Consider the following 12,121-nt stretch of genomic DNA (forward strand, 5'->3'; position numbering starts at 1 on the left):
GACTAACGGAGACTGCTGAACCCTCACAATCTTTACCAAAATGAGCAGATTGCAGTGAGCTCAGCAGGATCCGGGTACTGTCCCACCCCGAGCTAAACTGGGCCTCTGTATACAGGTTTTCAGGCAACAGCCCACATCAAATGTTTTGAAAGCTGCAGGTACACATAGATCTTCAGAATGCTTTCTCATATTCTCCCCCTCCCTCCCTGTGTTACAGGCAGGAAGAGAGGGCGTAGCGTCCTCTCCTGGCTCTGACGCTCGGCTCGGTTTAGACGTGGTGGAAGGAGGTCGCACCGCTTTAGACAACAAGACTTCCTTGCTCAACACGCCGTCGCCCCGCTCCTTTTCGGGGCCACGGGGCCGTGAGTTCGCCCCTTATGGCTACGGAGAAACCATTTGCACGTATGACAAGAGCGCCATGAAGGAGGCCGTGTTCGACGATGACGTAGAGCAGTTCCGCGACTGTGAGTTGAGGCAATAAAAGTGTTTACATGGAGGGAGGGCATTATTGCAGCAGAAAGAAATCATGGGACATCAGAATGTACTATACTGTACTTATGATATTCAGTAAAGAAGAATCAAAGAGTTAGAAGCTCTCTTACTTTGAAATTGTGTCCCTTGCACGCCCTCGGAGGTGCAATAAGGAGATTTAAGTCATACCCTGCTTGTCACTTAAACACATTTCTATATTGAAAAGTCTTCCCATGAACCACTGAGATGTTGTGTTATTACAATGAATGCATTACATTTCTTCCAGTACTGTAAATGTTGAGCTCTCTGAAGCAAACCGAAAACATTTCTCTCTTTTTGTTATTCTGTTAAAAGCATTCATTCATTTTCTCCTGTCTTTCACACTGATCATTCAGTATTTATCATTTAGTCGACAACATAGAGGAAGACACCCTTCAACTTCTGTTACATACTGTACATTTGAGACATGCAACAAGAATGAGCTCAACCACATGTTTGGCTTTAGTTTGTGTAGCCAGCTTTGACTTTCACCCATTAGGTGGCTAAACGTTGACACAACAGGTCTAACTCTGTGTTATGTGCACCACACACACTGGTGTGTGTCTGTTACGTTCCCTTCTAAATCTAGGGGGTACAAAGGGAAGTAACAACACACAAGGATGACCAAGCACGACAAAAAGGAGAGAAAACCGATCTCTGAGTAACGAACAAGTCGTTTAATGAACACAACAGGAACACAGGCTCACCAGCCAACTTGCACAGAATAATACAGCATCAATATATATCACGGAGCTCCCCTCTTATCAGTCGGCAAGACACAGGTCTGCACACATGCAGCCAGAGGAGGAAAAAAGGAGAGACCACTGCAGTCTTCCTCCGGTCCTATATGGAGGCCCTGATTAGGAATTAGGAGCACCTGGGGAGAGGCTGCACCTGGGGACAATCAGTCTGCACCTGGGGAGTCAGAGGGAGAGAGAGAGAAACACACACACGACCACACAAACACTACGGCACGTAACAGTGTCTTACAATAGAGGGGCTGCAGTGGGTTTTGTTGTGGTCATCACATTCTTTGCTCTGTCCCTCACCTCCATCCTTCCTCCAGGCCGACGGCAGGAAAGTGGTGAAAACAAGATGATGCTCCCCAAGGTCTTTGCTCCTGGTAAACATGCCTCACCTGAAACCTGACCGACATCTACTCACTGCACTCACCCTCTGTGTGTGATTGCATTATTCAATCATTTCACATCAACATTTATTTTGATGGTCTCCTAACTTCTCTTAACTCCATATAGAACCTGTGTGTTCACTGAGTCCTGCAGAACTAGCTATCAAGCTTCTATTCACAGCTGTCCCATTCTCTGTAATGGACCGGATGTTCGGATGTATCCAGCTTATTTTTGAAGTGCATATTCTCAGTCATTAACTATATATCTAGATCTAATATATGTAGACAATTGAACCTGCAGAACACATTATATTACCCTTTTTTACTACACACATGAATATTGCACAGTGATAAATACATAGAATCAGAAATACTCAATGTATCCTCAGTGGGAAATGTTGGGTAATGTATTTGTTGATGCTCAATTGAATGTGTAATTAATGTTTACCTCATGCTCTCTGATGCAGCAGGCGGTCAGGACCACTCGGACCTGGTGGCAGACCTGCTTAAGGAACTGTCCAATCACAACGAGCGCTCTGAGGAGCGTAAAGGCGCCCTGGTGGAGCTGCTGAAGATCACACGAGAGGACAACCTGGCAGTGTGGGACGAACACTTCAAAACCATCCTGCTCCTGCTGCTGGAGACGCTGGGGGATAAAGACGTGCGTTACTCAGCGGCTTTGCGTGTGTGTGGCTCCTGTAGAGATCACACACACTCAGACTGTGTGAATGTGTGTGTGGAGGGCATTGATTACCTCTGAGCCTAACATGTACCAATAAGCCTGACGCTGTGAACCTCGTGATATTTAGGTTTTGAATCAGAAGGAGAATTCCTTTATTCGTCCCACAGAGGGGACATTCACATTGTTACAGAAGTATAGATGGAGACGAAACATAACACACTATTAGTTCAAAAGGCATGCACATGGTATTTCAATCAAATAAAAGGAACATATTTACAGACATACACATTCAGGGGAAATAGGAAAGTAAGATACTGTGTGGTAGCGGTTAGATTGCTGTAGTAGATACAATTATATATTGACATAATAACACACAGATTCTTGTTGGAATAGACTACGAAGAAGTAGCAGCCAGTAGTTATAGTAATATTAACTAGGATGATATTGCACCTAATTGTTGTTGCACAACAGTGGTGTCATAGGTGTCCTTTATTGTAGGCACATATGGATATCCAGCAGGGACATTTGTCCATTGAACCGATCACCCTTCCTCTGTTCCCCTCAGCACACCATCCGGGCCCTGGCTCTGCGTTTGCTGAAAGAAATCCTGAGGAATCAGCCGGCGCGCTTTAAAAACTACGCTGAGCTTACCATCATGAAAACTCTGGAGGCTCACAAGGACTCTCACAAGGAGGTACACTACATCGCCCTAAAGATGCATTACAGGATGTTCCTCTTCACTTAGGGGCAGCAGAACAGGCTGAAAGGCAAATCACCAAACTGTTGCCCACTTATACATCTGGCAGACATGGAACATGAGCTTTTCTTTTAGATATTTCTTGATAAAACTTCCACAAAAACTCAAAGGTGGGAAAATACCCTACAATTGTGTCAAATATTTTACTCTGAAAGGTTTTATATAGTGCTCATACTGCCAATTTTTGTTAGAGGTTCACTAATGATCTAATTATCGATAGAGAACAATAACAACGGCTGAACTCAATAAGTTAGCCTTTAGCTCAGGACCACTCAGGAGGAACCTTCAGAATGATCCTCCTACACAAGCGGGGACACAGTGGGTAAACACAGATCATGGAACACACAATACACCGGATAAACAGTGAGACAACACTTTCATAAAACTTCCAGATCAATATGAATCCACAGTTTGGGAGAAAGAATCTGTACTCAAAGTCTGACAGCAAATGAAACTCATCCATCGATCCATGTAAAGAGTAAAGCTCTTTGTTGATTTCTTTCCCAGAATGACCTTTTGAACCTACTGCAGTTGTGCTTTCACCTTGCTCCAATACATACACAAACTGGTGTTACAAGTTCTGCTTATTTTTGTTGATAATCCTATGTGTACATGTTGATGTGCTTTAGGTTGTGCGAGCAGCCGAGGAGGCGGCCTCCACCCTGGCCGGCTCCATCCACCCGGAGCAGTGCATCAAGGTGCTGTGCCCCATAGTGCAGACAGCCGACTACCCCATCAACCTGGCTGCCATCAAGATGCAAACCAAAGTCATTGAACGCATCGCCAAGGACTCCTTGCTGCTGCTGCTGCCCGACATCATCCCCGGACTCCTGCAGGTCTGAGTTTAAAACCTACAAGATGTTCGATCAGACACAGCTTTTAACACTAGAACCACCAACGGGTCAAATGTACCGCTATTGATTTGCAAGGTACAATGTTCTTTTATTTATCATATAGAGTAGTGAGTTTTGATCGCACAGGGATAAAACTTATACCAATAGAATCTGTGGACTCTCAGCTTTTCATAGGATATAGTTTGTGCAGATAGCATGAAGTATAAAATATCACTACCAGTGCTAATTTAAACGCTTGGTGTTAGACTTGTGTTTTGTTTAGGTACAAATCTATCTGTCTATCTATATATATATATATATATCTCTATCTATATATATATATATATATCTCTATCTATATATATATATATCTAACTATCTATCTATCTGTCTATATATATATATCTATAACTATCTATATATATATATATCTATCTAACTATCTATCTATCTGTCTATAACTATCTATCTATCTATAACTATCTATCTATATATCTATCTCTATCTATATATCTACCTATCTAACTATCTATCTATAACTATCTATCTAATATATCTATCTATCTGTCTATCTATATATCTATATATATATCTATCTATATCTATCTATATATCTATCTGTCTATCTATCTATATATCTATCTCTATATCTATAACTATCTATATATCAATCTATCTATAAAGAACCGCAGTATACAAAAGGCGTTGCTATAGCAACACGTCATGTTTACGCTGCATTTTCTAAGATGTAAATATTACCCGCTGGCGGGTATGGGTATAAAGGGCATTATTTTTGGCAATTTTTTCAATCTGACTTCATATTGACAACTTTTAACAACAGAGGGTGCTACATTACACACTTTCAGGAAAAGTCACGGACTGGGAGACTTGAATATGTTATTGAAAAAAAAGTTACATACAATCAAAAAACAGCTGCGGGTAAAATTGACCCGTTGGTGGTTCTAGTGTTAAAGAAACATAGGTTTGGATTGTACAATTTATTTTGGAATAGATTACATTTAATGCTCATACAACCCTGAAATTGATGTTTACTAATTGGATAAAACTCACAAAAATGCTAAACAAAAATACACTTTCAACCCTCCTGTCGTGTTCGGGTCACATCTGACCGGTTTACTACTTCCATCATTCATAAACATTGTGTTTCAATTTGATTGCTTCAAGGCCTAATGATATCCTCCACAGTGGGCATTTGAACATATAACATTTCTTATCACCACTTGAATTGAATTTTGAGTGGTTTAGTCAACTTTGTAACACCTATGATGTTCCCTGTCAAAAATGACCTCCATAGGGTTTGAATGGGTAACCCTAGATTATGTTCATCATCAGATAGTACACACACACACACACACATCTACAACCGTGTTCATTTTGGAATACATTTTCAATGTCTATTCTTTGTTTATTCAGGGTTTCAATTGAATGTACACCAGTATTCTGAGACATTGTTTACAGCTCAAAAGGGAGTTATATCAAATGTGGTGATGATTCATGTTTTTTGTGTTCATGTGAGAGCAGTTAAAGCAGACCGGTCAAATTGGAGCGGGAACACCAAAGTAAGGGGAGAAACAGACACAACAGGAGGGCTTAAGAAAAGCTAATTAAACCAACTTAAATAAACATTGTTAGCTAGACAAAAGAGTTACATTTGTAGTAAATAACAGAAAACCAAGAGTTTTTGGGGGGAAAGGCAGAGTAGAAACGTTCTTGTCAGCTCCCAAAGGTCTTATTTGGACAATGTACATATTTGGACTCTGGAATTATTTGCCTTATTTGTCCCTGGAAATGTTTGCGTGTCCTCTGCACACTCCTGCGACTCCTCCCATGTTCCTGCTGACCCCTGATGTGTGTGTGTGTGTGTGTGTGATGCTGCCTCTCTCCTTTGCAGGGCTATGACAACACAGAGAGCAGTGTTCGCAAGGCCAGCGTGTTCTGTCTGGTGGCTATCTACTCTGTGATTGGAGAGGATCTCAAACCCCACCTGGCATTGCTCACGGGCAGCAAGGTAATGACTGTGCCATACACACGTGTACACACACACACACAACCTTTTTAACCTCTTCAGCAGATGCAGAGTCTTATCACCTTCCCATGCTGTTATTTCTCAGTAATTTTCGGCCGGTTGTCCAATTTAGAAAGGGTCCTATTTGCCCTACTTTACACAAGGACACATGTGTTATGTAAGGGTTGAGGTCTGAGGGTCAGGTTCACCTGTATGGGGGGACCCTCCCCTCATATCTGTTGGACCGCTGCTTATCTGAAAGGAGACTGACACACACCGTATGGACGGCTGGAGCACCGCCACATTCTCTACTTGTACTTTGGCATGTAGTCTTACAGCAAACAAATACTTATCCCAGCAGTGTAATCATTTTTACAGAAAAGGTATACAAATTAGCATTCAACCTGATGAGGAAAGTAAAAAACACAGTTAAGTACTAACTTGACTAATGATGTAGTAAAATGTCCTGACTGATACTGATCAACAATTTTTTACTGATAATATTTCAATCAGGAGAGACTTCGAGTAGTTTGGTGCGATAAACATATTTATTGCCATGTGTAAAAGAGGCGAGCTAAATGGTCTTTGGCGATTAGACCCCATTGTGATTAGGGGTGTTGAAAATAAGTTTCTGCGATGTGGACGATTCGGTATCGATGCAGTGACGGAAGATAATCGGTTATAGCGTAGTAACGTTGCTTCCTGATTTTCCGGCCGCGGCTTTACTATAACGTTTATTTTTTCTGTCACTTTAATATCAAATCGGTCGGTGACGCAGAGATCAGGGAACAGAATCAGGGTTACAATCATGTCAGGTTTTTGGTGGATTTAATTAAGTCTTGGATTGCAAAGTATGTAAAGTTTGTGAAGGCAGGAGGAAAAAAGCTTCCGCGATCACCGTCTCCTCTCCGTTCCTCTAAGCCCCGCCCCCTCCCTGAAAATAATGAGTGACAGGCTGATAGTGACCCGATAGAAACTTTATTATTCACTTAATCACTGAGATATAATGAAGCTAACTTAATCTCATACATTCATGGGATTTATGTAATAGTAAGACAGAGAATGTAAGTGTGCACCCACATGCACTATTTTAGTTGTTATATGCTGTTGTAAATACTCCTGTTGTCTGCTGTGTTCAGACTCAAGTCCTGTGTGTGATGTCCTTTTTTTAACAGAAGACCGTTGAGCTGCAGCTAGACTGCAGAAGCATTGTTTTTGAGGATGGAACAACTTCACACACAGATATAGGGAGGCTAGACCTATACAATTCATTTATTATGGTTTATAAATTAATGTCAAGACATTTATGTTATTGATTTCTGAAGCACTTTCTAAATAATAAAAAGAGAGTTCATATGTATTTACTGCATGTATGCATTGATGAAAAATAAGCCATGTGCAGTAATATAGAAAATTGAGGATGCAACGCATTGGTATGAATCGTGATGCATCGGGATATCGAATTGAATGGAATCGTTGACAGGATAATCGTAATCAAATCGTGAGACCAGTGAAGATGCACAGCCCTAATTGTGATGTGATGGATTCAGGTGGAAGGAGAAACCAACTAGGAAAGGTGATCCCCCCCGGGGTCCAGACACTGGTGGTGGTGGAGCTGGAAGTGATGAGGGTCCTGGATGTGATGAACGGGAGGTGAACGGGCTGGAGGGGGGCTGAAATGACAGCTCACGGGGCAATGAGCAGATTTAAAGTTTGCCGGATGCTCGGTGATTGGCTTGTGGGAGATGAGGCGGGTCTGATTGGTTAATCTAAGGGATACGCCCATACTTATTGAATGAAAGGATAGATCTTGCGCTGAGCTTCATATTACCTTCCTACAGGTGTAAAACCCTTAACTCATAATGAAGAACATTCTGCGGTTCTGTCACTTATTCAGTCCAGCTTCCAATAAAAAGATCAGGGATAGATCCTCCACATCAAAATCTGTGGAGGTGCAATTCAGTAAAATGCAATATTGCAGAGGAACAGGAGAGGCAAAGGAGACACTGCCGACCCCGAGGAAAAATGAACATTTCATACAAATTGAATCGACTGGTGTAACATAAGGCATCTTCTGCAGCTTTTATCACTTCCTGTATTCTAAGATCCACTCCGATACTTCCACAATGGAACAGCCATGGCAGTATGTCAAGTACAGCAGTGGACTCCGATGTGTGTCTTGTCACACCACAAAGCAATGCCATGTCCTCCTAAAATCTCCAAAATATGACTATCCATTGTAACAAAGAGTGATTCCTTACTATTTTATTTGAATCCTCTAATTTACAAAGAAAACATGTCTGTAAAATGAGGATACATTTTGTACTATTGTTTCTGCTTTCCTCACATGAATCCGTTGACTCTGTGTTGTTCCTGACCCCAGGTTGGGAATCACTGATGGACATAATGGTGTATACATAAAGAATGTTTCTAAATTGATGTGCTCACAGCCTGTGGTGTCGATGCATGAGGGGTTCTGCCATCACAATCAGGAGACCTTTATTCGTCCCACAGAGGGGACATTTACATTATTACAGCAAAAGTGAAGAGCCAAAAAGCAAATGATTAATCAAGAGGCATGCATCAAATATTGAAGAAAACATTTGAAATAACACAAATGTCAATTTCCAAAATACACATCCAGATGATCAACAAAACGTACCAGCAACAGTATTTAAAAAGAAGGAGAAAAGTGTAGCATGTATACAAACCTTAAAAAACTAGACAAGAAATCTGTACATTGTCATCACTGCCCAATGCTTCAAAAAGACAACTTGTTGACCTGCAAAAACATCTTCACACATGCACGTGCTTGCCTTCTGCACGAGATCATCCCTGGCCTCACCTCCGACACTTTCTTATCCTACGGTCAACTGCATGTGTGCAGACCTGCTGCACTCTACAACCCTCTGTCAGCCTGTTGTTGTCTTCTTGCTATGTAATATCTATGTTTTGTTTTATTGTTTTTTATTAGTATTTACCGTATTGTATGTTTTTACTGATTGTATTAACTTGTCATTTTCAATGAAATAATTTGTTAGGGTGACTATCAACATCTGTCCAGCGAATACAGATGAAAAATAGCATCTTGGCTAACTGGCACATTTACAGAAAGGTTTATTAATGTGCACTGTCCCTGCTAAATAACTCAAGTGTGATGGCACTATTACAAGTGGAAGTATACTACAGTTATTTACTGATTTATTACAGCAGGTGAATTGTCTAACTAAGAGATAGCAGCCAGCAATAATAATAATAATAATTATTATTATTATTATTGTAAAGCAGTATATATACATATTGCATATAAGTGCACAGCAGAGATGTTATTTTCTTTGTTGTTATATGTGTGCTATACTTAGGGAAGATGACTGTGGTTGAAATTCCAGAATGAATCACCTACTGTTGAGAAATAGACAAATGTACAAGTTGTAACCAGAGTTGTGAAGAGTTAAAGCATTTAACAGAAAGGATCTATATCCAGCTGGAAGGCCAGATGTTAGCAGCAGCTAGTGCTACAGCATCTGACCAAATCACACAGAACACACAAGTCCTTTATACAGGAGCGGGAAACCAAGGGACACAAGACATGTTCATTCTAACAGGTAACCTCCGTACTTTGCCTGACAATAGACATCGCAGCTAGTGAGCCAAAAACAAGTGTACAAAGAACTGAGGCCTAAAAGATACATTTCCACAGTACTGACCGTCTCTTATCTTGTCTCCAGATGAAGTTACTGAACCTGTACATCAAGCGAGCGCAGACCACCAACAGCAACAGCAGCAGCTCCTCGGACGTGTCCTCCCACAGCTAGTGGACAGAAGGACCCCCCCTCCTCACAACAGCTCACAGGACGTCCTGTCAGCAACCAGTCCTTCAGTTCCTCCTCCCTGATTTTGCTCTAGAAACTTTTGAATGTAACTGTGGATTGGTTTTAGATTGACGGGGAGGGAAACAACAGTTGACAGTCTCTTTTGGAAAATAGAAAATGTTTCTCTTTCTTTTCATCCTCCCTTTTCCTGTTGAAGCCTGTTTTCCTCCAGCTCTCACATTAGGTTCTCATTAAAGAGTTCATAGCAGAGGCCGGGAGACATTCGGAACCTGTGTCAGATAGACTGCAGTTAGGGATGTAATGTCATTTGGCTGGCCCAGTGATGGTAATAAGCCCCGTATGTTTTGGGATGGGTTTTGGTTTAGGGAGCTTAAAAAAAAAATGAAGACAACAAATCTAAACCTTTACAGAAAGCGTACTGTATGAGCATTTTTTTGTTCCTGTTTAATCAATTATGATCTTTATTTAAAGCTTATTTTTAATTAAGTGGCTAAATCAATTGAACCCCCTTTCCCAAAAACATTAGCTACACTCAACAAGGTAGCAGGAAAGATAACCCTTCCAGCTAAATCATTGACAATCCTTCAAATATAGTGAAGATTCAACTGTTTAACTGCACAATTCAAGTTGAATTTGTCTTGCAATTCACACTCAGCAGAAGACGTGTTGTGAAGCTGTGCTGCCCGTATTCTCCCACAGAACCTTCTGCACTCCTTTTGTTGAACAGTTTTGTTAAACACGCTTTCACCACTCCAGTGTGTGGCTTCTTACCTGTACATCTGTGAGGTTGCTGCTCAGCAGAGACTGGTGAGGAGGAGGTCCTGCTGTAAATGCTGCAGATGTTTCCAGCGGGCAGACGAGTGATGGGAGACCAATAAGACTTTTCCAGGCCTTATTCACTCCACACTCATGTAAGTGGACTTACAGCACTGTAACCCTTGGCTCTCTAAAATATGTGAATCTGCGGGACCCGGTTTGACCTGTGACCGGGCAAATACAGTATTAGTTTCCCCACACAGCTTCTGCAATAACTCTGAATCCACTAATAACAGTATTTTGTACATACACTTTTGGACCACTGCTTCGCAAAGTTTTACATAATGTCAAAGAAAAAACAGGTTGACTATCACCTTTTTGCACGCTGGCGAAAACACCCTGCATGTAGCCTGCAGCTCATGCCAACATGCTGTTTTAAAGGGCCCGGGTTATTGGCTGTTAAAGTGCACTTGTGACATCATCAGGTGACTCCTCTCTGATGACTGTATGAGCAGAGGAGGTGGTCCCACACATCAGCCACATGTATGTCAAAGGTACACACATAAACCATGTGTTCTGTGTATTTAAGTTGGTGGAAGTCACACCTCTTTTTGTTTCTGATAAGATTGAGGAAGCTTTCAAATGTTGGATGTTGCTCCGAGTCTAGCCATGGATCCCTGATCAGGAAAGGTTTCCTCCATCTGATCAGATGTTCGATTATTGGTTCACCGTGATACTCTACGGTAGGAAGGGATCAGACTCATTATGCCTTTTCAATTCTGTTCTCCAGTTTGAGCAAATGACCGAGTCCTTGGATGGACGGCTTGTGACTCACTGTTTTATTTGAGTGGTGTTTCATTCAGGGAATCCACTGCGAGTGGGCCAACCGTGGTTATTTAAGTAAATGAATGTACAGACGTATGTGTTATAATAAGCAGCATTGGAAGTGGTGGTGCTGAAGATGGTGTTGGCCCTGTACACTGTAACATGCCTCTCTACTCTACCTTATTCCCTCCTCCTGACTCCTCTCAATCTGTCTGATCTTGAAGCCAATTGAAGCAGATGCACACATGGCATGAGGGGAGCGTTAACCGATCTTCAGGGGAGCATATGTAATCCCATTACTGCTATAGAAACAGCTGTTCACTATGCATGTTCTCCTGTACACTGTCTTTCTTTTGTCTCAGTCGCTCATGTAATATTCAGACCTGTATTTATATTTTATTTTGTTCTCTCATGATAAACTGTACAGAAGGTTTTTTTTTGTTTACTTCCACCTGTGATAGGTTTGCAACAATGTAAAGAAATGGTTTTCTCTAGAAATAAACCAACGAAGAAGTGATCTGGATGTGTTTCTGCTTCTTCCTCCCAGAATGATCAGCACAGTTTAATCTTCAGAGCATGTCGTAAGTATTCTTGTTTCTCCTGCCGGCAGCTTGAACCTCAGCGTCCACAGGGGGCGCTGTCTGGGTGTGCAGGGGCTGCACATTAACCAGTAGAGTCAGCTGACCTGAGATCAGCTCTGAGAGCAGGCTGCAGCTGGGAGCACATGGTCCAGTGAAGCATGCATATCAGTGGGGGAATGTAACTAAACA

General features: G+C 41.6%; 1 protein-coding gene across 1 annotated transcript in view; it reads left to right on the forward strand.

The window, feature by feature from the left end:
* The window catches only part of clasp1a (cytoplasmic linker associated protein 1a), a 95,553-nt gene extending 83,685 nt beyond the window's left edge, over window positions 1-11,868 (forward strand). The window contains 7 exon segments of the mRNA XM_034218423.1: window positions 218-464; window positions 1,577-1,633; window positions 2,107-2,300; window positions 2,887-3,015; window positions 3,708-3,914; window positions 5,824-5,940; window positions 9,666-11,868. Of these exon segments, the coding sequence (XP_034074314.1) occupies window positions 218-464; window positions 1,577-1,633; window positions 2,107-2,300; window positions 2,887-3,015; window positions 3,708-3,914; window positions 5,824-5,940; window positions 9,666-9,752 (1,038 nt within the window). The 3' untranslated portion in view covers window positions 9,753-11,868.
* The last annotated feature ends 253 nt before the right edge of the window (window positions 11,869-12,121 follow it).

This window comes from Gymnodraco acuticeps, unplaced genomic scaffold (assembly GCF_902827175.1).
Source record: "Gymnodraco acuticeps unplaced genomic scaffold, fGymAcu1.1, whole genome shotgun sequence".
Taxonomy (NCBI): domain Eukaryota; kingdom Metazoa; phylum Chordata; class Actinopteri; order Perciformes; family Bathydraconidae; genus Gymnodraco; species Gymnodraco acuticeps.